Source organism: Fulvia fulva, chromosome 8 (genome assembly GCF_020509005.1).
Source record: "Fulvia fulva chromosome 8, complete sequence".
In the NCBI taxonomy this organism is placed as follows: Eukaryota; Fungi; Ascomycota; class Dothideomycetes; order Mycosphaerellales; family Mycosphaerellaceae; genus Fulvia; species Fulvia fulva.
In genome coordinates, this window is record NC_063019.1 from 475,371 (window position 1) to 499,724 (window position 24,354).

Sequence of the window (24,354 nt, forward strand, 5' to 3'; positions counted from 1 at the left end):
GCTGCACTAGAGACTGTTGCTCTTATTTCTTGCGTTTGAGATTGGCCCAGGGACGCGTAGGTCGCCATTGAGATATCAATCCACTGGACCCATCCTGCCTGCTGTTTCTGTTATCTCCATCGTTCAAGCCATACCTCACGACAAGCATTCACTCTTTGAACTGTTCAATCGTTCGACAGCATCATCAACATGAAGGCCTCAACTGTTGCTGCCAGCCTTGCGGCTGCCACTGGTGCCGTTGCACAGCGCCCAATGGACATGAGCATCTGTGACTACTACACGACCGCCCTGCTCAAGGAGAACAACGCGACAAACCAGGAGACCCTCCTCACCCTGGTCGTCAACACCGCCGTCATTGGTAACTACACCATGCCGAACGTTGGCATCAAGGTCCCCGGTATCCTTGCCAACGGCACTGGCGAGTACGAGGGCGTCAGCCTTCTCCCATACTTCAGCGGAGGTCTCGTCTCGACCAACGCTGGTGGCATGCCAAAGGCCGTCAACTTCCTCGACGATGGAGGTGCCGCCCCATTGATGATGAACAAGGTAAGCCTTTCGTCCTCTTGGACTTTCTCCCGAGCATTGCTAACAATGTTGTTTCTTCCAGCCTGCCAACGGCACCAACTCGGCTCAGTACCGTCTCCTCACCCACCTGTACCAGTACTTCGGTGGTCTTTTGGGCTGCTCCCAGTTCGCCAACACCACTATGCAGTACCAGGGCGAGACCAGCCAGTACAACGTCCACAAGTACATGGGCCTGAACAAGGCTGAGGTCGGATACTTCATCTCCCAAGTCGGTAAGTTTTTCAATGCCGCTTTGCGACGCTCGTCGAAGTCCAGTAGCATCATCTGCTGTGCTGTTGTCGTATATTCTTTAGCCAAAGCTGACGATCATTTCCAGGCATGTCCGCCGCTTCCTTCGGTGTCACCGAGGATGATGTCAAGGCCGTCGGCATGGCCCTGAACGACGCTTTCGGCTACCGCTGTGCTGCCCCAGCTGCCATCCCAGCAACTGCCACTCCAGCCCTCCAGGCCATCTGCATTGCTGAGGACTGCCCAATTGCCACTGCCAACGCCACCTGCGCTGCCTACGACCCCGTTATGGAGCCAGCTATGGCTACCGGCTCCATGATGGCCGGCGGTGGTATGTCCGGTTCCAACTCCTCCATGCCATCTGGCTCAAGCAGCGGCATGGCCTCCCCAACTGGCATGGAGCCAGCCATGAGCACTGGCGGTGCCGGCTCGCTCGTTGCACCAGTGATCGGTGTCGCCGCCATGGGCTTGGCCGTCATGGCACTTTAAGGGTGTGATGGAAAAATGAAAGAAGGATGATACCCAGCTCGGTGTACATAATCGTTAATGAGAAGAGACATGAGTAGAACGAGATCGCTCCAGAGTCGATGACAATTGCCATCGACACCATTCCGACGCTCATGGAATCACTACTAAAAGACAAGGAGGACTTACTGGCATTGAAGGCCTTTCGCAGCAGTGGAATTCGCAGTAGTGGAGCTGATGCTCGTGGTCAGACGCGCTGTGCATGTCGCGCGTCAAATCGTGTCAAGTCGGAATCTTCGCTTGTTCTTTCTCGTATACCGTAGTCTTGGCGCAGCAATAGTCTTGGCGCAACAACACTTTCTCGAACCCTAACGTTGCAACTCATCTTATTGTATAACATCATACTCCAAGCATCAAGATTATCCGAGGACTTCGTGATTGCGTCCTCTCCTGGGGGAGAGGTGCAGATATTTCGAAACCTTGAATACCACATTGGCGCTGCATGTCGACCTCGTGTATCACGCCATATTGCTTGATGATGGAGGACCGTCGCGACTAGCAATGAGCAAGAAAGACGCGCTTCGACACGTGGAACGCCTGGTGCCAATCATCGCCCATATATCACTCCCCGGGACAGCTCTGGCGATGTCGTGTTGCTTAGAGGCATCTCGGGATGAAGCATTGAGTCCATCACATGTCAATTAGCCCGCCTGGAAGGCTTATGGAGTCCGGACCGGTCCTCGAAAGCGTCTGATGGTCGTCTCTAAACTTTGGTGCCTTGATGCAGGCCTCATCTTTGTTCCTCGCTATCGCTCCATTTCACATCGACCGTATGCCGGACCATAATCTTCTCGCTCCCATCGCTGACGATGCTTTCGGCTCGATCGCGGCCGGCGCTTATTGTCGTCAGGGTGGCATCAACCTGGTAAAGCGCTCGGGACACCGCATCAACATGGCTGTGCTGCCGTCCTGTACCGCCCCTTTGATTACGGGTCGTCTTCTGGTCTCGACTTTTCATGCTGGACATCCCATAGGAATCGCTCTGACTTGTCGAACCCATCATGGTCCCGTGTAGTTGCTCATTGGTTGTACCCAAATAACCTGGGAGTCTTTGGTCAGCTCTGGTTCGAGCAATGGTCTTGTCAGACCGCACTTACCTGTCGAGAACTGGCGCAAGAAGAGATGCATGCAAGGTATTGTGGCGGCCATCAGACTGTAGTGCATTTCGACACTAGTGTAGATCGTCGGTAAGACGTAATCCCAGGTAAAATCGATGTCAACTTGCCCATCTTCGGCAGACAGCATTTTCACCACTGCCAGGACGCGAGCTAGGGCGAGACCGCTGGCACTTCAACAACGTTAGCAGATGCCTCTCGCGAAGGTATGTTGTACTTACGGGATCCGAAATGCGAAACCTACGATCACGGTGATCTTGGCTGACAGCTTCATTTTCAAATTCCAAACCAAAAAGCATGGCAGCACGAACAGCGCCACCTCCAGGAGGATACTCAACGCTCCAAGACCGATCCATGCGCCTCGAACATCCGCCCTAGCTCGCTTGATCTCGAGCGACTACAAACAGAAGGGTGTCAACCACACTCGAGAACCAGGTGGCAGTGTCTCAAACTATGATGGACCGCGTGGGATATGCGCTGAGCGACGCGCCACATTCACACCATAGTCTCAGACACTGCTCGATGCCTTCTGCCCTGCTAAAATGTACCGTGAAGATGGTGGCCAGAACCCCCCCAAGTTATGATCAAGCCAGTGATGACCCGAGCTGCATATATGTGCTGCTTGTATGTCGACAGCCGCAGGAGCAGAAGAGACACAGCTAACTTGGATCCCGTCAAGGCCACGATACTAATCACGTCGCTTGCGTAAAGAGCCTGAGCAACAGTTGGTCAGCACCGGACACTTCGTTGCTTGTGTGCACAGCCTACATGCCACGCCTCCATCGACTGCTCTACACTCAGATCTGAACGATGCACGCCCAATCCACGATCAATGGCAACGAAGACGGCGATGCTTTGCCCGCAGGCGAAAAGCTGTGAGATCGTTAGCAACACGTCTCGTCGAATTGGGCGGGTTCAAATACGCTGCCTAGCATCGTCGCCCAATCATCCCATCCTATGAGCTTCGCCCAAGGCCATCGTATCGTGAGCCTGAAGCCCAAGAAGAGTACCATGGCCACCAGCATCAAACCAGCCGCGATTGTCACCAAAGGACCACGGTCTGACGCGGAAATGGCCGTACTCCATTGTTCACCTCCGGTTTCTGCCATTGTGCCTCCTACATCAACAGCCCTCAGGCTCTGTTCCAGGCCTGTCGGTACCCAAAAGAAATCGTGAGAAACCGAATGTTGAAGGAAAGCTCAACAGGAAGTCCTCCAGATGCGATACATGATCGGGACCACCGCGCGAAGAAGGCAGCATTGCGAGTTGTTGTAGTACGACCCTGTGAAGACTCGGCTATCGCGTTTTCCAATGCCGACCAAAGCGCTGCAAGATGGCGAGGCTGCTGATTCGAGAAGTGTTACTCATCTCGAAGTTCGGCGAGTTGTCCGGTGATTCATCACACATGGCACTATACATGCAGCAGATCGGGGGATTACCGTTCCACACGCATTCATAGGTGCACTACGCGGCCAAGACGTGTACTTCGAGGTCCATACAAGTTCCGAAGTCGGCTCAATCGCGGCACGCCAGGCTGTCTCGCATACCATGACCGGAACTTGTACGGCAGAATGCTTATCGATGCTTGCCCACAGACGCGGCGCAACCCTCACATCTCCTTTCCGGCTATATCGCTTACTGGCGGTGCACCAACAAACCAAAGTCTCCATCCCGCGGTCGGAGGCCTGGACTCTCTTGAGTTATTCCTCCACCTGTGCAGGTCATGCGAGGAGACATTGCTTGAGAACCCTTCTCCCAACGCGGCTCGACACATTCATCCAGTGTCGCTGAGCATTGGTATCGACATCATGGACTACGAGCTGAAGAACAGAGGCCATGTCGCGGTCGAGCGCCAGCAGTCGAACGATGGTGTGGCGGCGGACTGCACGCAGGCAGACTATGTCGATATGCGAAGACTTGGGACGAAGCAAGAATTGAGACGCAACTTCAGATTCACCTCGATTCTAGGCTTCGTCGCGGTGGCGATGGGCACGTGGGAAGTCACGCTGAGTGCTACTGCGGCAGGCCTAACGAATGGCGGTACTGGTGGCATGGTATGTCTTCGCCTCAAGAACAGTCTGACTATACACTGAATCGGGATCAGATCTGGATGTTTTTGGGCTCATTCATCTGCTTCGGCTCAATCGTGCTGTCACTCGCTGAGATGTCATCGATGGCGCCTACAGCTGGCGGACAGTATCATTGGGTGAGTGCTTTGAGAGCGAAGGCGTGAGCTTTTGCAGGGCTGACACGCGACACAGCGCCGAAGAGCACCCTTGGTGCTGGGGCTCTGTTCTATGCTCTCGAGATAGTGACTGACGGCACTGTGTCTACAGGCCAGCGAGTTTGCACCAAGGAGCCATCAGAAGTTCATCTCGTACATTGCTGGCTGGATGAGTACGTTGTCTTGGCAATGCGGTACTTTTTCTGGCATGTTCTTGCTCGGGTACGTATGCCAACGTGTGTCTGTATTATTCGATGCGCTTGGCGTCATTCACTTCGCGCTGAACATAGTCGCCAAGCCAGACATTCTGGGTCCAGGATAGCTGACGTCCTTCAGAACGCAGATACAAGGCCTTATCGCAATAACCCACGATGACTACTCGCCACAACCCTACCAAGGCTATCTCTTCGTCATCGCTATGGTCAGCCTCGGGCTTCTGATCAACACCTGGGGCGCGAAGCACCTCCCACTAGTCGAAGGCGTCATCCTCATCTTCCACGTCTTCGGCTTCGCCACGGTCCTCATCGTCCTCTGGGTCTTATCTCCACGCAACACAGCACGAGAAGTCTTCAGCTCCTTCGAGAATTCCGGCGGATGGTCCACCACGGCTTTGAGCATGCTGGTCGGTCAAGTGACGTCGATTTACGGTCTCATCGGTTCTGATGGTGCGGCACATATGGCTGAAGAGACTCGAGATGCCTCTATCATCGTGCCGAGATGTATGACCTGGAGTTATGTGCTGAATGGCGCCATGGGGTTTGCTATGTTGATCACATACTGCTTCTGCTTGACGGACGTGGATGCCGCGATAAATTCCAGGAGTGGATTCCCCTACATTCACGTCTTTCAGACTGGGACAGGTTCGACTGGAGGTGCTATTGGACTGACGTCGATCATCTTGATTCTGGGGATAGGTAAGTGCAATCTTGACCGAGAGAGTCGGAGCATATCACTGACTCTGATCTGTTCACCAGCCGGAGCCACCTCCTTCTTTGCCTCAACCTCCCGCCAGACCTTCGCTTTCGCACGCGACAAGGGGCTGCCCGGTTGGCAATGGATCGGTAGTGTACATCCTATACTTCACATTCCACTCAATGCCATTCTGGTGACCTATGGATTTACCCTACTTCTTTCCTTGATCAATCTCGGGAGCACAATCGCCTTATAAGTACTGACAGCGTATTAAATATCGCATGCCTATTGACACATTACAGCAACGCCATCATCTCCCTCCAGCTTCTGGCATTGATGTCAACCTACGTCATCAGTGTGGGCTCGATCGCCTGGAAGCGTATTCGAGGCGAAACATTACCGCGTTGCAGATGGTCGCTGGGCTGGGCGGGCTTGCCGATCAATTGCTTTGCTTTTGTCTATTCTTGTTGGGTAAGTTCTCAGAGGCCAAAATACCTTGCAGTGCCGAAGGTCGCTAATCATCATTTACTTACAGGCCATGGTCTGGGTTTGCTTCCCAATCTCGGTACCAGTCGCCGCGGGTAAGTCCAAGTAAAAGATCAAAGGCATCCCCCCAACGGCTAACAACTTCGCAGAAAGCATGAACTACGCCATCGTGATGTTTTCAGGTGTCCTGGTCATTGCACTGATATGCTATGCTGTCCAAGGACGGCATGTCTACCAGGGGCCTGTCGTCAACGTCAATTCGGATGTGTTCGACGAGAGGAACTTCTAGGCACAACGTCTTGCGTGGCCAGCCGAGTGTGAGGAGAGATCACCGTTTCCGCTCTGCAGTACTTCCCGAAGAGTACTCTCCACACAGCTGGCCTTGAAATAGTCATCCGGAGCACTTCGCGCATCAATGCTCAAAGCTGGAACAATCATAGGCTCGCCGTCAATAGTGTTCAAGACTCTATTTGCAGCCATTGTTCCGAGCACCATGGCCATTGTCGTGGTTCCGACTTTTGTTCAGCTCATCGGAACATCATCAGCCGCCACGCGAAAGCTCGTCGCGCACATCTCGCAGCTCTTTCTCGTGATACGATGTTAGTGAAGAAGTCGAGACACACAAATGCACAACAGTGTACAAAAATAGCCTTTGCGGGCGATTTTCACGATGAGCCGGCTTGGCGACAGCATCTAGACGAGCTAGGTTCTAGACGACATCTGAGTTCGTGAGGCGCCAAACTTCTCCTCCCCTTTCTGGTCAGCTCTTGCATCTGAATCTGCGAAGAACCCTTGCAACTCTGCCTACAATGGGGGCGATGACCACGCCGGCCGCTTCCCGATACAATGCACGACCCAGAGATCTACACATCAGCACGACGTACCGCAGTACTTGGATGTCAACATCTCGCCATGCCTCGGGTAGCAACACCAATGCCTTTCGGTCCAGACCGCCACAGCTGAGCATGGCTGCGAGCTTCCAAGAACGAAACGATACGCTGTTTGCTTTTCGGGACGATCTATCCTCGCGGCGCTCTTTCGTTCCGCTCAGCGCACGCCACGCTATTCGTGACAGTCACGCTTCGTCTACACAATTCCATCCGACTGGAAAGCTTGGTGTCCAGACTCGCGGGCCACACACGTGGCTGGCTGAAAGGGCTTGCTCTCGACAGCTTCGGGCGCTCCTCGCCAAGTGAAGACCGGATGCGGCCAGGGCATATACTACTGAACATTACTCGCAGCCAAGCCTTTGCTGGGGCCGTTACCACGTGAGATATGCAGCTGGCCGCCATGATGTGGCGTTCACGGCTCTCCTGGATTGGCTGCAGTCCCGCCAATATCGCTCCCATGCACTTCAGGTGCAGCGAAGTGTAAGTTCGAAAACTGTTCCGCTCGGAATCGATACTAAGCGCAGTTACGAGAAAAGTCATGTTGTGCCTCAGGGTCATTGGAAGCTACGCGGTGCCGTTGCTGCTAACAATGACCTTATATACTCGCGCCCTGGACCTGGACGAACAACCCAAATTTAAGGTATCATCCATTTCACTTTCAAGATGAAGTTCTTTTCAGGAGTCCTCCTGGCCTCTTTGACCTTTACCGCTGCGTACATCCCAGTTCCTAGACGAGATGTCAGCCAGAGCCAAAATGCAAACCCACCGCAGAGGAAGGACATTACGACCATGGGCAAGGAGGAGTTCAGCCTGTATATCCTTGCGATGCAGCAATGGCAGAAGGCTCAACCTTCAGAGATCGGTGGCTACTTCCAGGTAAGTTTCACAATGATAGGCACTGCCGAGACATTGGCTTGTGACCCTTGTCATCGGCCCACTCTGCTGGGACATTGCCACGTGCTCTGCGAGTATAGCTACTGACAACATCTGGACAGGTCTGTGGTATCCACGGCGCACCTCATCAATACTGGGATGATTCTGGCAGCTACCAAGCGAACACTCGGCAGGGTAACAAGGGTGGAGGCTACTGTAAGCATTCCTATATCGACATCGCTGTTGCGCATAACACTGACTCGGTTCTTCTCTAGGTTTTCACGGCACAAAGGACTTCTACTTATGGCACAGACCGTACATCGCGCTATACGAGCAGCAGCTGAAGGCCATCGCCACAAATATCGCCAACAACTGGTACTCACCGCAGAGAGCGACTTACCAGGCCGCCGCGAACACGCTGAGGCTGCCTTACTGGGACTGGGCAAAGTCAGGTACCGTACCTTCGCAAATCGCCAACTCCCAAATCACCATCGTTAGCCAAAGCACCGGCCAATCACAAACCATTGCAAACCCTCTCTTTTCCCATACCACGACTGGATCTCTAGGCAACGGCATTAGCGTAGGACGAAATGGCGGGAGGACAACCTACCGATCCGGGACGTACGTGAAAGACATGAGCAGCCAGTTCTCTGGCCTGAGGCGAGGCGTTGCTCTTCTGTTCAACACGCCGAATGTGTGCTGGAACGTATTTGCAACCTACGATTCCAGTGAAAGATCCAGCTGTGGCGCATCATCGGTCAACAGTCTGGAAGGTGTCCACAACACGGTCCACAACACGATTTGCGGGACGATGTGCAACTTAGACGCCTCTGCGTTCGGTGAGTAGTCCGTTCAGCCCGTCCTGTCGATACGTTGTACTGACTACGTGATCTTCAAGATCCAATCTTCTGGCTCCACCACGCCAACGTCGATAGAATCGGCGCACTGTGGCAGGCCCTGAATCCAAACACTCGTCAACCGACCACGAGGTCCAGCAGTGGCAATTTCGTCTGGGATTCGGGCTCCCAGCGCGGTGATACTTTCTCGTACATGCCATTCCGCACACAAAACACCGGTACTGCTTGGTGGACGCCTGCCATGTCCTACGACGTTCGCATGTCGGGCTATACATACCCAGAGATCGCAGATCGACCAAGCGTGTCAACTCTGCAGAGCCGCCTGAACAACATTTACGGCAACGGTCGTAGTCAACAGGCTGTCAGCACCAACGCAAAGCGTGACGATGAGTTCCTCGCGTTGGAGGAACGCCAGGCTTCAGCGAACTTGATCACGCCACCCTCGCAAGCTGCCTTGGCTCCATTCCGAGCTTCGTTGATCAACGTCAACGGAAGCTACTCTGAGTACAGCGCTGAAGTCACGATTCGGAAGTATGTACTACACTCCACAAGAGTCATGATTCGCCGCTAACGCTTCTTCCCACAGGTCCGTAGCACCCGGCGAGTCTTTCAACCTTCACCTCTTTTTCGGGGACGTCGACGTGAGCAGGATTGCCAACTCGGACTACCTCGATGCATCAAACCGTGTCGGCGGCATCTCCGTGTCTCAAGCATCTTCGACCAACGGCGCCAACGCTGCACACGGTGTTGTGCCCATTACCGATGCCCTCCTCAACACCCTCATCGCTGGTGGCATTAAGGACCTCAAGCCTTCTACAGTCCGTCAATACGTGCGCGCCAAGTTCGTGTGGAGACTCGTCACTGCGAGTGGCAAGGACATTGGCGGAACTAAGGCACGTGGCAATGGTTTGGCTATCAGAGTCAGACGCACTGTTGTAACGCCAGATGGCGGTGCTCAAGCCGTGCCAGTCGTGGCTGCACCAGAGGCTCTGGTTGACACCACCGATAACACGAAGGCGGCGCCACTGCCTGCTGGTGTGGCGGCCTCCTCGGTTTCTAGCGCAGCTCCAGCTTCGACTGGAACATCCAGTGTGTCTTCGAGTGCGGCGGCGAGTTCGACGGCGACAGCTGATGATGCGGAGTCAACGGCATAAGCAGCAGATTTCTTGCATATAGAGTAACGATTTCTTTACCTCACTACTTTCTTCCAGATCCAACAGCTATGGCGATAACAAACATCGCCCCCCTCTTTCCTTGCTCGCATATAAAGAGCTAGAACGTTTGCTCACGGCTTGAAGCAATTGTACTGCCTATAAGACGGCCATTCCAGCCACTGACAATGATGGCTAACAGAAGACGTCAACATTCATGAAGTCCGACACCGACCTAACCAAGAAGACGGTGAAGCAGCTCATGAGGCCATCGTCAATGGATGTCAACGGAGGCTAACCATTGTCAAGTGAGCTACAGTCGGAGTGCCTCATCAGGATCTACATCAACGACCAGGCCGAGCCCTACCTGATACAACAACGGCTACTGCAATCTGCAAGCAAGCTGCTGGGCACAGACACGCGCAAGGAGCAAGGTATCCGTATTGAGTGCAGCAAGGAGGACGCTACATGCTGGAGGATCATACTCTACTGGATCGTCCAGCACGAGCTTCCTGACGACGTTCAAACCGAAGAAACCGATTCTTGGTTCGATGAAAACCACCTCATCATGTGCTGGCTGCTTGCCGACAAGTACGAGATCCGGTCCTTCCAGGACGAGGCCATGACGACTCTCATGGAGTCCTTCAACAGAGCCGGGTGGGACTCAATGACCGTGGAGACCATCCTAAAAGTGTTCAAGCAGACACCACGAGGCTCCAAGCTCCGTGAGCTACTCGCAGAGCACGTGGTCGAGATACAGAAGGTGGAGAAATACGTGCATCCACTTATGGCGGAGTACGTGGAGCCGCATCGTGGGACTGAGTTCTATAAGCTCTACAAGAAGAAAGAGAAGGAATGGGACAGCATTCTTGGTTTGCCGAAGTGGGAGCATAAATTTGCTGATGCGAACGCCGACTTTTGGAAGAAGTACTTGTATGCGCCAGAGAAGTGCAATTTGCTGCGATTTCGTGGCGAGGAGTATGTGCAAGGATGGAGGCCTGGACGAGAATATTTTGGTTTGGATGAGGTATAAGGTAGACTGTCGTTCATGCCTTCACATCAGGACGATGACAAGGATCATCACTAGCGGCATCACTAGCGTGCACACATGCCTCCTGATCCTTGTCGCGGTTTCCTCATTGCTGCAACAGCGAAACGCAATCTTGACTTCACCTCATCTCTCCACTTTGAACTCATCACACGCACTGCACCATCAGCAGCACTACCACAACCACACATCACGACATGGCGGCGGAAACCATCGCACAATCGCTCGACGACCTTGCGAGGTAAGCATTCGCTTTGCCCGTATTTAATAGCATCATGCGCTGACCATGGTATAGCGCACTCCAAACAGACCGCCTCATCAAGCTGCACATCGGCAATCAAGAGCGCCCGTACAACATCCAACAGCTCTTCCTTGTCAACTGCTCGGAGTACTTTGCGAAAGCATTACGCGACAATCAATTCGCCGAGGCACGAAGTGGCACCTTCCGACTACTCGAGGATCGCGAGGATACCTGGAAAGTACTTCTGTACTGGATGACACACCGCGAGTTGCCTGGTGACTATATCAAGAATGATCTCCTGCTGGCTGTTAGATGCTGGATACTGGGCGACAAGTACGACATCAAGCTCTTCCAAGACGACGTGATGCTTATGATGATAAGTTACGGGGCCGAAACCTCCTCTGATCCAACCCCGGAGATGGTTCGTGAAGTCTTCTATAACACACCGCCAGGTTCTAAACTGCGAGACTTCATCACCGAGGAGAGCGTGTATCTGTTTGAGCCGGGAGTACGAAGTGACAGACTGGGAGATGCAGTTCTGCGGAAGAACATCGGCGAGCTGGACGAGACTGGGTTTCTGCCACTGTACACCGAGAAGAAGAGGGAATATAATGCGCAGGGAGGTGATCCAGATTGGTGCGACAGATTTCGTGACGGCTGTTGGAAGCGCTACCTTCGTGGTCCTGCTGAGCGGTATCAGGGATGGGCATTGGACACTGCCGACTGCATGCGAGAATGACAGCGTGGTGACGTTTGGCATTGATGGGCCAGTAGCAGCTCGTCAGGAAGATAGCACGAAAAAGCGTTTATCCAAACATTAACTTTACGTCCATTATCTATGTGTGATTACATGTACTTCGTGTGTCTTCGTTCCACATTCTTCGCCCGCTCCAAACACCATAGCACTCAAAGGCACCGCAAATGGTCTCCATCATCATCCGCCACCATCAACACGCCTATGCACAAGACCGTCGCTAGTCCACTGGGCCGTCCTTCCACCCGCAGCATCAAACATAAAAGCCTCAGCTGCGCAGACACGACAGCACCCAGCGAGCCTTAGAGCCTGATCATGAAGCCGGACGATGAAGTCTCCCCTTCACGCTCGTACCAAATCATCCGACATAGTCAAACAATCTAGTACCCACCATTGCTCTTCCAGCCCGTCTCCTTTGGTGGAGAGTACGGCTTCTCCTCACTCTTCTTGGCTGGGTAGGTCTCCTTTGGTGGGGGTGGAGCATACTCATCCGTCTTTGGCGGAGGTGGGCCGTACTCGCCACCCTTGTTGTCGCAGGTGGAGTAGGGCTTGCAGACGGAGGACGTCTCGGTGCAGACGGACTGGGTGGAGGAGGTGATGTGCTCAACGGTGGTGTAGGGGCAGGGGGCCTTGGTGGTGTAGGCGGTGTGTTCGTAGGTGTGCTTGCTGTTGGGAATGTGTTAGAGGGGGTTGGGTCTGGGTGAGGGGAGAGGGGTTGGACATACACGTCAGTCTTTGGGATCTTGTCAGTCTGTGGGCAGGTGCTGAGCTTGTTGGTGTAGGCGACGGAGGTCTTGTTGAAGTGGACTGCGGAGGTGGTGCAGATGGTGGTGTAGGTGCTGTATGGGATGGTGTAGGTTGTTGTCACTGGGACAGTCTTGGTGATGTTGTAGACTGATGGGACTGCATCGAGAGTTAGCGTCGATGGAGCCATATGAGATAGGTGTTTGACATACTGTAGTTGGTGACGGTGTAGTTCTTCTCAACCTTGGTATTGTACACCTTTGGTGTGTAGCTGGTGAGGGTGACAGTCTTGGTAATCTCGTATGGGACCCACTTGGTAGTGGTGTGGTACGAGGCAGAGCAAGTGCTGCTGGTGATGCAGTGCTTCTCTGGTGGGCTGTAGGCCGGTGGCTGGTACTCTGGCTTGTAGCCTGGGTCACCTGGCATGGCAGCAGCAATGCCAGCGAAGAGGATAGGAGCGATGATCTGCATCTTGGCGGTGATGATGTGTTAGTGGTGTTGGAACGACTGAAGAAGCGAGCGTGGATGAGGGAGAAAGGAAGCAAGTCAGAAAGCAGCTGATGTGACCTTGAAGTAATGCGGCCAGATCGTCTCCCCTCTCGAAGAGACTATTATTATCGTCATGTTGTGCGTATTGAGCCGCAATCTCTTCATCTCATTGCCCGTGCTCCTTGTCCACAGTCCCATCATGATCTTGGGTACAGCGTCGGTGAGAAGAGGGCAATGTGCCAAACGCGGTCGTCGAAGGAGAGGGAAGCACGATTGCTGGCATTTCCATTGGCTCATGCCTGGGCAGAGTCATCATCAAGGTGAATGTATTGTATCACCAATGCCGTTTCCAGGCAGTGAGGAGGGGTCGTGGTATGGCGGAACCACCGGCTTCGTTGTCATAGAAGTGTATGGAGATGGAGTTGTGCGGCTTCCCACCGGATCTCACCTCCGTATCGTTCTCAAGCTTCCTTTGCCTCAACAAAAGGTCGAATGCTTGGCACCCGAGAATCTGGTCGTGCTTTCAGCGTCGCGGCATACAGCATGACCAGCTGTTTAGAGTTTGTTGAGAATTCGCAGCACAAGCCGAACAACAGCGTACATGTAAAGATGATGGAATCCCCTCCTATACAAAGGTGCGGGTCGATGATGAAGAGATGTGTATTGCGGAGCCGCATCGATTTTGGTTGCTTCTGTCTATTTTGATGATCGAAGAAATGCCGCAGCGTTCTCTGGGGTGGTTAGATGATTTTGGAGGCCAGAGACAGCACCCACGACCAAGGCATACGCGCGAGAAGTAAGCTGCGGCACGATGATGGCCAGGATATATCCAAATCCTGTGCCCGGCGCAGATGAGACGCCGTGTTCTGGAGGATTGCCACCTTTTTTCTTTCGCAAAGCTCCGGCCTGCCAACGAATCACTGCCTCTGGAAAGTGACACGAATATTCTTCTCTCCCAGCGTCACGCCATTCATGGCCTCCCTCGCAGCGATAGCACCAGTCTCGTCCTCGTACTCGGCGAAAGCCAAACCCTTGCGACCAGGCACAACACGCACTTCCTTGAAGCCAGGGAAGCGTTGGAAGACAGCTGTGAGAGCCTCCTTGCCATAGTCTTCTGGCAGCTCGCGAAGCAGCAGAATCTTGTTGGGTGGAAGGTACTCGTCCTGGTTCGCGCCGCCTGGGCCAGGCTTCGTAGTCTTTGCAGGCCGCTCGGCGAGCGACTCTGCTGCGGCGCGTTTCGCTGGCTTGGCTTGTGCTTCCGCGGCTTCGATGGCTTGCTTGCGTTCTGGTCGAATGTCAGCATATGCTGTACCGCAGAGCGCGCTGTGCTTCGATAGTATGAACGTGACATCTCACCCTTCTCCGCAATTCTCTGCTTCTTGTGCTGTTCCAGTCCTGCCTCGCCCTCCTCTTTCTGCACTGTCGCATCACTCCTCGTCTTCGCATACTGCACGTTCATAGGCCGCTCGAAGATCTCGAAGCCTTGCAGGGAGTCGAGTGCGATCTCGGCCTCTTCGGCGCTGGAGAAGACAATGAAGGCCTGTCCCTTGGCTTTCATGTTCTTCTTTGCGACAACATCGATAATGTCGCCGAACTCCTCGAATGTCTCGCGGAGCGCTTGTTCGAGCTCTGGCAGTTTGACCTTCTCGTCGAGGTTCTTGACCTAGAAGCGGTGTGTGAGTATGAGTGACATTTAAGCATATGCTCGATCATGAATTGGCGTACGTAGAGACTGCACACATGTCAGTAGATACTCCCTTGACGCGCTTGGTTCGTACGGAGTGCAATGTACGAACGTTGCGTTGGGTGGGATGTCTTCAGCCATTTTGACGTGAAGCGGGTTTGCCTAATAACTGATTGATGGTGGTGGTATGAGGACTGGGTAGTTCTTGTCGTGTTGAAGGAGATCGCAAGTCACAGCTTCAAGAGCCGCTCGAGATCGTCGCGGACTCCTCTCCGATCCTTGCTGTCGCGCTAGTCGATCGTCGACATGTTCACGACAACATCCAACTTCCTCGCCTTCAGTACAATGGAGCAGCTTCCGTAGCTTCATACGGATTCTCTAATCCTCAACATGGATTGCACTCGATACACCTCACGTGGACCCACGACTGAGGACGATGTCACAAAATCGCTCATGCCCGATATAGACTTCGTTCCTGCATCAAGACCATGACGTGCGCGATGCAAACAACATGAATGCTGATCTTCTTCATCAGCCATCCTCCATCGACCACACCCCACCGCCAACACCAATGGCCCGGCCAATCCTGATCTCTGGGCCGTCACGCCTGTCCTTCTACAAGACGTCCCAGCACCAGGAGCACGGCCACGGCATGGCCAAAGCAACAGCATGGGCGAAGTTGCTCAACACTCTCCAGATCAAGACGCATTACAGCATCAAACCGGCCGGCCTGACATGGAGATCCAATACCTTCTTCATCGTCAGCACGGTCGCTGTTGGTCTGTTCACCGATCTGTTCTTGTACGGCTTGATTGTGCCGGTACTGCCTTTCATGCTTCAGCACCGGATCGGCTTGCCTCAGGAACAGGTCCAAAGTCATGTTTCGGGACTGCTTGCGGCTTACGCTGCTGCCAGTGTTCTGTTCTCACCGATTGCTGGTGTCCTTGCCGATCGAGTATCCACAAGACAAGCGCCGTTCTTGTTCGGTCTTGCTGCACTGCTGGCGGCGACCGTACTACTGTTCTTGGGAAGAAGCGTTCCTGTGCTTGTACTTGCGAGAGTCTTGCAAGGAATCTCAGCAGGCTTTGTATGGACAATTGGTCTCGCATTGTGCCTGGAAACTGTGGGACCCGAGAATCTTGGAAAGACGATTGGCTCGGTATGCAACCTTAATGCTGCAGGTTTGCCTTGTGTACGCTGACATGCTACCCAGATTTTCAGCTTTATCGCGGTCGGCAACCTTGCCGCGCCTCTACTTGGTGGTGTGTTGTACAAAAAGACCGGCTACACTGGTGTGTTTGCCATCGGTGCCTCCATCCTCGTCGTCGACTTCATCATGCGTATTATGGTGATCGAGAAGAAGACTGCCATGAAATACGAAGTCGACGATCCCAGCACAGTGAATGATCTCAGTGCCGCCCGCAGCCATGATCAACAAAACGACGAGCAAGACGAAGAGTCTCAACAGCAAGATGGTTCCGCCAACGGCGAGGAAGAACCACTTCTCGGCGGTCAGAAGCCGGATGATGAGTACTATCAGCTTCCACCACGTGAGAAGTGCTCGAAGGCAACACAACTCGTACCAATCTTGCCACTGCTTTCCGACCCAATGCTTCTCACTGCTTTGATGGTAGCATTCGTGCAGGCAGTCTTGCTGGGCGCCTTCGACAGCACTATCCCGACAGTCGCTGGAGAGCTGTTCGGTTTTGACTCACTGAAAGCAGGACTCCTATTCCTACCACTTGGCGCCTTCGATCTAGTAGGAGGCCCCATCTTCGGCTGGTGCGTAGATCGATACGGCACAAAGCCTGTCGCTGTCCTGGCATACGCCTTCCTCGTACCGGTCCTGGTTTTGTTGAGGATACCACAAGCAGGTGGCAAGGAACAGATTATCATATATGCAGCACTTCTGAGTCTGTCTGGTGTTGGGCTTGCTGGAGTGGGATCGCCGTCCATTGTCGAAGCTGGAGCGATCGTGCAGAAGTACTACGAGGTCAATCCGGACTTCTTTGGAGACAAGGGACCATATGCTCAGTTATACAGCTGCAGTAACATCGCCTTCTGCCTCGGTCTGGCTATCGGGCCTGAGCTGGCTGGCGAGCTGAAACAGGCCATTGGATATGGGAACATGAACATGGTGCTTGCGGGACTTTGCGCTTTCACCAGCTTTCTGTCCTTCATCTACATTGGTGGCAAGCCGAAGTCGAGGATTCTGAAGCGCGCGTCGAGGAACACGTACTTGGCTAGGAGACGGGCGTGATGTCTTGAGTCGATGGGGCGAAGCATTTGTTACGACCACTCGCGGACTTTGAGCATTGCTGAGCAACCACAATATCCATTTCCTATGACTTCACCGACACAGCGATCGGAGTGTGTACAGCGCTCAAAAGAGCCAAAGTAACCTCGCTCTTCCTCATGCAGCGAACTAGCTGCGACACCAATGCCAAGACTCCTGCCATCTATTTCCATAGGTATCGTCGATCATAAATACAAGCCGAACATGTCGCACTCCGACCTTCAGTAATCCTCTCCAATGGAGTGCATGTGCTTGCTGTGCGACGCTGCCACTATCAAAGGAATGTCAGCTACACAACTCAACGACACTACCAGGCTTATACACTTACATTTCTTCACTCCTCTGTGCATCAGAACAAACATTGCGTATACCGCAAACGCCATGTTGCAAGCCCACTCCGATGCCTTGAAGACGCCCAGGCCAAAGGCGAGCTGAATGATCGTCCAGACACCTCCACTTGGGAAGACGTCGCTCAAAGCCCAGAGCGACCATATCGATATTGTTAGGGCGATGAGTGTGACTGGTAGACATCCTTGGTGGAAGTACGAGATTGCTGAGGCGGCCCACTCTGGCATTGGCTGCTGCTCGATACTTTGCTCTGACTTGCTGGCAGGTTCGATGGTGCAGAACGCAGCTGGTGTCACGGGTGCCATTGTTGCGACGTTGGCTTGCATCTTGTCTCGCGAGGACGTGTTTGGGCTTGGTGAGGAATGCTCGATGCTGCGATTGTGAGAGTTGGATAACGAAGGATCACAACAAAAACCAACGCTGGACGAATATGCCCCTCTTATTCACCAGCAGTCTTCTCTGCCCCACCACAATGGCTTGCAAAAGGCGTTCTGGCCCCATATCGAGCCCTCTACACGCTCGTGCACGCCGACGAGCTCGCGTGCGTCGAGCAGCCACGAAAGCCGCAAAACGTGGCAGACAGCTCTTCTGTGGTGCGAAAGCGCGTTTGACTTCAAGACACATTCTGCACGCCAAGGGAATCAATGCAGTCGACTTATCTTTTCTGGACAGCGTACAGATGGTGTCAGCTCGTGGCGGTCGTGAGTCCGGCGCGAGGCGTTTGGCGGCTTCGAACTGGAGGCATTGACCAATCATGTGAAAGTGGGTCCGAGCACGTGGCAGAGGGCTGGAACGAGGGCGTTGTTCTAGCGTGGTGTCAGCTTATCTTGAAGCCATCACGTCGGAGATGCCGTTCTGGATGCTGAGTGTGTTCTCAGGGTGAACTTGGGAGGCCCGTTGAACCGGTGGGCTCATCGTCTATGGTGATGTGGTTCACGTGTTGGTCCAGCAGTGGCAGAGAATCCTACGATCGGAGGTAGCATGTGTGCCACGCCGCCTCGCATTGATGGTAATTGCGGTGGTTGGTATGAGTCGAGCTGTGAGAGTATAGCCGTTGCAGCCACGTCGTAAAGCCCGTCAAATTCCTCGCCATCAATGCTCGCAGCACCAGCACCATCTTGATCGCCATCTTTGTCAAGCTGGCCGGTGTTCGGCGAATGGCTGATCAACAAGTTATGTGGATCAATAGCGACATTCGGGTTCAGAATATCCGGAAACGGCGGCCCTTCTTCGAGAAGCAGTGTCGGCAATGTGGGTGCTTCGGTGTCTTTATTGGATCGAAGAAAGCCTCGCTGGGTGAACAGATGATGAAGGTATCTGCAATCCACCTTATGCGCGACACCGTCTCCAACGCCGCACCACATACAGTACACCACTCGACCTAAGCCTTGCTGTTCATAAGCGTTGAAAACATCCATTATGTGTGCGTCCTGGAGGCTGTCGATGGCACGATTACCCTCTGTGTCGCCTTCGGCTGGTTCTGGTACGTGAACAGTGTGTCGACTGGCGTTCGTAGCTTGGAAGCCATCATTCTCAACATCGTCGTATCTCTGCGAGCTGTCCAGATAGCGACGTTGCACAAACGCTTCGGCGTCCTCAGTTGGAATCCTGAGTAACGGCCGCCGGGTCCACAATGCATCATCGTCCTCGCTCAGATCAAGAGATGTTGTCTGAATCGAGCCTCGCCTTGATGTACTACGGTGGTCATGGTCGTAGCCACTGTTCGGACTCGACATGTTGTTTGCTCCATGCTTGGTGGCGTGAGAGCCAGGCGCTGACTTATACACAGACATGTTGACTTGAGTGAATTGAACCCGTCTCTCACACGATGCTTCCACAGTTTTCTGTGAATTGTCTCGACGAAGCTGGCTCACCTTGAGACCGGAACTTGATGTGCGGCTGCTCAATCACTCTCACTTGAGATGAGGTGACTTCACATGCAAGTGCCACAGCTTTCACGTCCTGTTGAGGGCCCTTCGCAATGTATCCTCACTCCGGCTCCTCGCATCGTCCCAGTCTCTCACTTCTCCGTTGGAATCAATACGGCGCAGTGCTTTCAGCACGGACATGGCCAGTTTGATCTCGCCACCATCGAACAAGACTTGTGGCTGCTCGACTTCCATATCGACCAGACATGTAGCAATGACCTCGCGCGCTTGCTTGAAGTCAAGCTGCAGCTTATCCTCGGCGATAAAGTCAAACATGAGAGTATACATGCCCTTGTCTCTTGGCAGCATTCGTCGTGGGTAGCTATGCCATGTGCGCCAGAATCCTGACGTGTCACGATCTTGGACCTGTTTTCGCGGCCTGACGAGACCTAAAGCCGGCACGAGAGACTGCAGTGATACTGACTGACCGCTTGATGCCGGTGGACCGACCAGCACGTGGTAGAGCAGCTCTAGGATCTCTGGCTTGAGCGCATCGTGACCATGATGCTCCATGTCTTCCAACAAGTCGAAGACAGCCGTCAGCTGAGCGTCGTCGGAGGCATTGGTCCGGCGTACATCACGAAGCAGCGCCACCAATACAGCGAGGTAGGTCTTCTCCATTGGCACCAAGCTCGCCAGCTGCATCTGCTCGAGTGCGGCCGTCAGGTTGTTCGCATTCACGTTCGGATGGCGCAAGCGCTGCGCATGACAGAGCAGTTGAATGTACGCATGCCAATGTGAGCGATCGGGGCAGGACGGCATAGCCCGATAGAAGCTTGCCAGATCTGGTGTTGTGTCGTTGTCTGAGAATGGAGTAGGATTGGATTCTTCCAACATGAATGCAGGTCCGAGAGCATCGAGCGCGGCTTCTTCCGACATGTCTTCAAGTTCCTCAAGCCGAGAGTCGAGCTCAATCAGAATTCTGTCGCGGTCTGTGATGTTGTCAGGATCGATCACGTCGGAAGGAGGGTCGCTTGGACCTACAGGTAGTTGAGTGGAAGACACCTGCAATCTGCGAGCAGATGTATGATATGCTCGAACTTGGTGTTGGTGGCCAGGCGAATGAGCCATAGTGAGGTTGTTCAGCGTCTCTTGCCTGCCCAGTAGCCCAGGTTGCGCCGGCTCCTTGGAGGAGGTTGAAATATGTGGCTCGTCCGTCTCCGTAGAAGCAGCCTCCTCTGGCATACCGCCCCCACGTATGTCATCCTGCTCCTTCTTGGACTTCTTCAGCACAGCCGTCCACAATCGTTCAAGCTCGACTTCACCTCGCTTTTCCTCAGTCAAGAGCTGTACCACGATATTCGTACCAGTCATGCCAGTGCCAAAGCCCACCACTTTCTCCTCCCTCGCCAGCTGTTCCTCAGTCTTGGGGATATCACCGCCCTCGACCCTCCCAACGTTGACGCAGACCCAGCCGGTCCTGATGCCCTCTTCAAGCTCTGTATCGGCTGTCTGCTTAGCGCCCACCGCGGATAGCAGCCTCGACTTCTTGGCTCTTCGTCGTAGCTTCAACTTCAGCTCTTGTCGTCCGAGCAGACCATCAGCGACGGGCCTCAATTTGTATTCGGTTCTCAACCATCTGCACAGCTTGTCTGCCGAGAAGTGCAGATGCTTATCTGATCGAGCAGTGCCCACAATCATCAACAGATTCGAACCCAAAGCCGGAGGTGGGTCGATGCCGCGAAGATCAAGCAGTGACAAATCGTCCATGCCGAGTTCGACTGAGATGCGCTCGAGGAGTGGTTGCAGCAGTGCAGGTGGATGTTCTGGCAGATCCGGTCTCCTTTGCCTCGCGGATATAGCATTATCCCGAGGCGGCATAGGCGAGTCGATGTGCAGATACCACGGCACAAAAGCCTCCTGCTGAGGTTGAGACGGTGGTGGTGATGGGTGTTCTGTTTCTGGAGGAGGTCCGGCTTCGGCAGGCTTCTGTCGTTCTGCTCCATTCTTGAAATCCACGTTGATATCGTTCAGGGCATGTTCCGCCGTCTCGGCTTCCTTCTGCAATCGCTCGAGTGCCTCGTTCCATCGTCGTGGTTGCGTTGAGAAGGCCCGTCTTGGTGGCGGAGGGTGCTGTAGGGTAGGACCGCCGATGCTGGCAATGAACGATGGCAGCATCCATGGACGACATCCTGAGCAGGTCAATACCTTTGCTGCCGTGCGTGAAACAGCCATGATGTGGTTGTGTAGGAAATGATCGATGTCGAGATGGCCTGTCGAAGAAATGCTTACCAAGGTCTTTCCCGCGGCCAATGCTTCACCCAACGCCAAGTCGAGCATCCTGCTTGTATTCGACCATCTACCCAGCGACCACGACAACGACACTACCACCCACAGCCATGTCGTCCGCGCAGACATACCGATGCCTATCATGCCGGCTGAAGCCGACCGTCACCCAAACAGCCAACAATGCCCGACGATCATTCCACAGCTCGCCCGCGAACGAGGCACGAAAACGAGCGACCAGACGAGGCGCATTCCCAAAGACCAAATCGCTAGCATCCCATCTCCGGCCATACACAGCACGCGAACAGCAGATCCTGGCCCGGCGATACACCCCGGAACAGATGAACGCCATCAAGCTGGGAGAAAAGGCCGTTTCTGCCAAGGACATGAAGTTGCAAGGTCGCTTCCGCACAGATCCCACCCGAATCGACTACATCGATGACTTTGCAAGTGCGCGACCAGCTCTGGATAACGCGACACCGAACGATGCACCACTCAAAGTTGGCGCCAACGAGACGGAACGCTCACACCGTATGGAGAGGAAGGGCAAGCCACCTAGAAGGCAAGACACGGAAGAGCTAGACCCGCATATGCTGCGGCTGTCACAGCAGACCGGCTTAGACAAGGACCAGATCCGCAAGATCAGAGTCAAGAATTTGATCACGCATCGTGTGGTGAATCAAACACGCATGGGCAAGATTCAGTCGTTGTACTTTTTGACGATCGCGGGCAACCAGAATGGCATGGTTGGTGTTGGGGAGGGTAAGGCGGCGGAAGACGAAGATGGAAGGCGGCAGGCTATGATGAATGCTATCAGGAATATGAAGCCGATTCCGAGGTATGAGGATCGGACTATCTATGGAGAGGTTGAGGCGAAGGTTGGAGCCAGTATTGTGAGGCTCAGCTCGAGGCCGCCAGGTCTGTGGCTTCTTTTCGGCCTATACAGCACTCCATCCACTGACCAGACTCCAGGCTTCGGCAACCGCTGCCAGCATCTCATCTTCGAGCTTGCGCGCGCTGCTGGCATTACCGACCTTGCTGCACGAACACCCCGGTCGCGAAACAAGATGAATGTTGTCAAGGCAGCTTTCCAGGCATTGACGAACCAGCGTCTGCCAGATGACATCGCACGAGCAAGAGGCAGGAAGCTGGTTGATGTAAGAGGTGTATACTATGGCGGACTCGTACACTGAAGAGTAGGACAATGTATAATCTGGCTGCGTACAAGCGTCTTGATCGTAACAGGTTCCTATTCCGTACACTAATCGCAGGGCGTATACACGATCGACACCATAAAACAACTTGGTCCGACGAGCAAAAAGATAAGACGATCGCCGGTGGTCGAACAGCTTGGTCGTCCATGAAGGCTCAATTTTCGACAGGCATAATCTGTGGAAGCAGTGAACCTATCTCCGAAGTTGACTCGCCCATGCTGCCTTGACATACTTGGCGCTAGCTTGCCATTCAACCACTGGTGACCGTGGAGAAGAGCTGGTGCAAATCAGTTTATATACCTCCATGAGTTAGCTGGAGGGGCATGTGACAGCGGTGACAATTGACACGAGAAGCACTCCCTCCTTCGGTACATCTGGCACTTCACTGGCAAAACCCGAAAGCTGCGCATACACTTAACAATCGAGCACATCCTATCTGTGTCATGTCATCGGGATCGACTACACCACAGCATGGCAACCCGCATTACACATCCAGTCCATTTGTACGGATCCGACTGGAGCAAACCTCCAGCGTGCCTACAGGAACTCTGTATGACCTTGATATGCACGTTGTATCGCAATATGACAAAGACGAGTCGATCACACCTTCCACGACTGCATCGACCCTTCTGCACGACTTCGCGTTCGGCAGAATTCTGGGATATTTCGATCGCACCTACTCCTCACGTTGTGCTACCTTCGTGTTCGTATACAATGCCACGACATTCCACAGCTATGGATCTGGGGCTCGCTAGCACCATATTGATGTGCTAGAGGCATCTCCAACCTTCGAACATGTCGATCGCAGACATCCCACCACTGGCAGTCAACTTCTCTGCTATTCTGCCGACGTTTCTCAATGCCTCGACTACCAGGACGTTGCCAGACTGCTCGATCCCTCCACTGAGCAATGTTGGTATTTGTGATACATCGCTGCGTATATCATCTACCACTTCTACCAGGTCCGGCGGAACTGACCCCGAACAGCCATACATGACAGAGCATCATTTCTCATCGCCGAATTCACTCTGGAAGAGAAAATCAACCGCACCGGCTTCCTCCTAGGCGAGATCCCTCGATTAGGACTGCCAAGTTTCTCACTATACTCCCCCGAACTGTGCAGACGAGGATCGGTCACTAACAACACACCAGTTCTGGAACGAAGCCCTCCACGGCGTAGCCAACATCCTCGGCGCCGTCTTCGCCCCAAACAGCAGCGAACCCTACAGCTCCGCCACCTCCTTTCCCCAACCAATCCTCATGGCCGCCGCCTTCGACGACTCCCTCGTCCACTCCGTCGCCTCAATAATCAGCACCGAAGCCCGCGCCTTCGGAAACGCTGGTCGTACAGGCCTAAATTTCTTCACCCCCAACGTGAACCCCTTCCGCGACCCCAGGTGGGGACGAGGGTTGGAGACGCCGGGTGAGGATCCCTTTCATGTTGCGGAGTATACGAAAGCGTTGCTGAAGGGGCTAGAGGCTGAGGAAGATGGGGTGAAGAGGGTGGTGGCGACGTGTAAGCATCTTGCGGCGTAG

At 53.8% G+C, this 24,354-nt stretch overlaps 15 protein-coding genes across 15 annotated transcripts; 9 read left to right on the top strand and 6 right to left on the bottom strand.

The window, feature by feature from the left end:
• Window positions 1-189: 189 nt before the first annotated feature.
• On the top strand, window positions 190-1,302 carry CLAFUR5_10864 (uncharacterized protein; the record flags this gene model as incomplete). Its single annotated transcript, XM_047910012.1, has 3 exons — window positions 190-546; window positions 608-797; window positions 902-1,302. 3 exons carry the CDS (start codon window positions 190-192, stop codon window positions 1,300-1,302), a joined length of 948 nt encoding a protein of 315 aa, XP_047765425.1.
• A 1,035-nt stretch (window positions 1,303-2,337) lies between these two features.
• CLAFUR5_10865 (uncharacterized protein) lies at window positions 2,338-3,562 on the bottom strand (the record flags this gene model as incomplete). The annotated part of the gene is made up of 5 exons (XM_047910013.1): window positions 2,338-2,626; window positions 2,675-2,831; window positions 3,023-3,167; window positions 3,222-3,326; window positions 3,377-3,562. The coding sequence occupies 5 exons, from the start codon at window positions 3,560-3,562 to the stop codon at window positions 2,338-2,340; spliced, it is 882 nt and encodes a 293-aa protein (XP_047765424.1).
• Window positions 3,563-4,024: 462 nt separating this feature from the next.
• CLAFUR5_10866 (uncharacterized protein) lies at window positions 4,025-5,845 on the top strand (the record flags this gene model as incomplete). The annotated part of the gene is made up of 5 exons (XM_047910014.1): window positions 4,025-4,507; window positions 4,558-4,659; window positions 4,790-4,899; window positions 5,014-5,591; window positions 5,652-5,845. 5 exons carry the CDS (start codon window positions 4,025-4,027, stop codon window positions 5,843-5,845), a joined length of 1,467 nt encoding a protein of 488 aa, XP_047765427.1.
• An 80-nt stretch (window positions 5,846-5,925) lies between these two features.
• On the top strand, window positions 5,926-6,364 carry CLAFUR5_10867 (uncharacterized protein; the record flags this gene model as incomplete). Its single annotated transcript, XM_047910015.1, has 3 exons — window positions 5,926-6,060; window positions 6,125-6,170; window positions 6,225-6,364. The coding sequence occupies 3 exons, from the start codon at window positions 5,926-5,928 to the stop codon at window positions 6,362-6,364; spliced, it is 321 nt and encodes a 106-aa protein (XP_047765426.1).
• Window positions 6,365-7,628: 1,264 nt separating this feature from the next.
• CLAFUR5_10868 (Tyrosinase) lies at window positions 7,629-9,849 on the top strand (the record flags this gene model as incomplete). Its single annotated transcript, XM_047910016.1, has 5 exons — window positions 7,629-7,841; window positions 7,961-8,054; window positions 8,114-8,677; window positions 8,737-9,226; window positions 9,282-9,849. 5 exons carry the CDS (start codon window positions 7,629-7,631, stop codon window positions 9,847-9,849), a joined length of 1,929 nt encoding a protein of 642 aa, XP_047765419.1.
• A 214-nt stretch (window positions 9,850-10,063) lies between these two features.
• CLAFUR5_10869 (uncharacterized protein) lies at window positions 10,064-10,879 on the top strand (the record flags this gene model as incomplete). Its single annotated transcript, XM_047910017.1, has 2 exons — window positions 10,064-10,096; window positions 10,166-10,879. The coding sequence occupies 2 exons, from the start codon at window positions 10,064-10,066 to the stop codon at window positions 10,877-10,879; spliced, it is 747 nt and encodes a 248-aa protein (XP_047765418.1).
• Window positions 10,880-11,091: 212 nt separating this feature from the next.
• Window positions 11,092-11,874, top strand: CLAFUR5_10870 (uncharacterized protein; the record flags this gene model as incomplete). Its single annotated transcript, XM_047910018.1, has 2 exons — window positions 11,092-11,135; window positions 11,190-11,874. The coding sequence occupies 2 exons, from the start codon at window positions 11,092-11,094 to the stop codon at window positions 11,872-11,874; spliced, it is 729 nt and encodes a 242-aa protein (XP_047764972.1).
• Window positions 11,875-12,269: 395 nt separating this feature from the next.
• CLAFUR5_10871 (uncharacterized protein) lies at window positions 12,270-13,104 on the bottom strand (the record flags this gene model as incomplete). Its single annotated transcript, XM_047910019.1, has 3 exons — window positions 12,270-12,555; window positions 12,615-12,792; window positions 12,846-13,104. The coding sequence occupies 3 exons, from the start codon at window positions 13,102-13,104 to the stop codon at window positions 12,270-12,272; spliced, it is 723 nt and encodes a 240-aa protein (XP_047764973.1).
• A 935-nt stretch (window positions 13,105-14,039) lies between these two features.
• CLAFUR5_10872 (U1 small nuclear ribonucleoprotein) lies at window positions 14,040-14,680 on the bottom strand (the record flags this gene model as incomplete). Its single annotated transcript, XM_047910020.1, has 2 exons — window positions 14,040-14,407; window positions 14,479-14,680. 2 exons carry the CDS (start codon window positions 14,678-14,680, stop codon window positions 14,040-14,042), a joined length of 570 nt encoding a protein of 189 aa, XP_047764970.1.
• Window positions 14,681-15,377: 697 nt separating this feature from the next.
• CLAFUR5_10873 (MFS-type transporter) lies at window positions 15,378-17,066 on the top strand (the record flags this gene model as incomplete). The annotated part of the gene is made up of 2 exons (XM_047910021.1): window positions 15,378-15,965; window positions 16,020-17,066. 2 exons carry the CDS (start codon window positions 15,378-15,380, stop codon window positions 17,064-17,066), a joined length of 1,635 nt encoding a protein of 544 aa, XP_047764971.1.
• Window positions 17,067-17,323: 257 nt separating this feature from the next.
• Window positions 17,324-17,776, bottom strand: CLAFUR5_10874 (uncharacterized protein; the record flags this gene model as incomplete). Its single annotated transcript, XM_047910022.1, has 2 exons — window positions 17,324-17,373; window positions 17,431-17,776. 2 exons carry the CDS (start codon window positions 17,774-17,776, stop codon window positions 17,324-17,326), a joined length of 396 nt encoding a protein of 131 aa, XP_047764975.1.
• Window positions 17,777-18,361: 585 nt separating this feature from the next.
• CLAFUR5_10875 (uncharacterized protein) lies at window positions 18,362-19,243 on the bottom strand (the record flags this gene model as incomplete). Its single annotated transcript, XM_047910023.1, has 1 exon — window positions 18,362-19,243. The coding sequence occupies one exon, from the start codon at window positions 19,241-19,243 to the stop codon at window positions 18,362-18,364; it is 882 nt and encodes a 293-aa protein (XP_047764976.1).
• Window positions 19,244-19,405: 162 nt separating this feature from the next.
• On the bottom strand, window positions 19,406-21,553 carry CLAFUR5_10876 (ATPase synthesis protein 25, mitochondrial; the record flags this gene model as incomplete). The annotated part of the gene is made up of 1 exon (XM_047910024.1): window positions 19,406-21,553. One exon carries the CDS (start codon window positions 21,551-21,553, stop codon window positions 19,406-19,408), a length of 2,148 nt encoding a protein of 715 aa, XP_047764974.1.
• Window positions 21,554-21,717: 164 nt separating this feature from the next.
• On the top strand, window positions 21,718-22,797 carry CLAFUR5_10877 (37S ribosomal protein S5, mitochondrial; the record flags this gene model as incomplete). Its single annotated transcript, XM_047910025.1, has 2 exons — window positions 21,718-22,522; window positions 22,577-22,797. The coding sequence occupies 2 exons, from the start codon at window positions 21,718-21,720 to the stop codon at window positions 22,795-22,797; spliced, it is 1,026 nt and encodes a 341-aa protein (XP_047765626.1).
• An 816-nt stretch (window positions 22,798-23,613) lies between these two features.
• Window positions 23,614-24,354, top strand: CLAFUR5_10878 (putative exo-1,4-beta-xylosidase; the record flags this gene model as incomplete). The annotated part of the gene is given in 3 exon segments (XM_047910026.1): window positions 23,614-23,734; window positions 23,806-23,951; window positions 23,971-24,354. The coding sequence occupies 3 exon segments, from the start codon at window positions 23,614-23,616 to the stop codon at window positions 24,352-24,354; spliced, it is 651 nt and encodes a 216-aa protein (XP_047764968.1).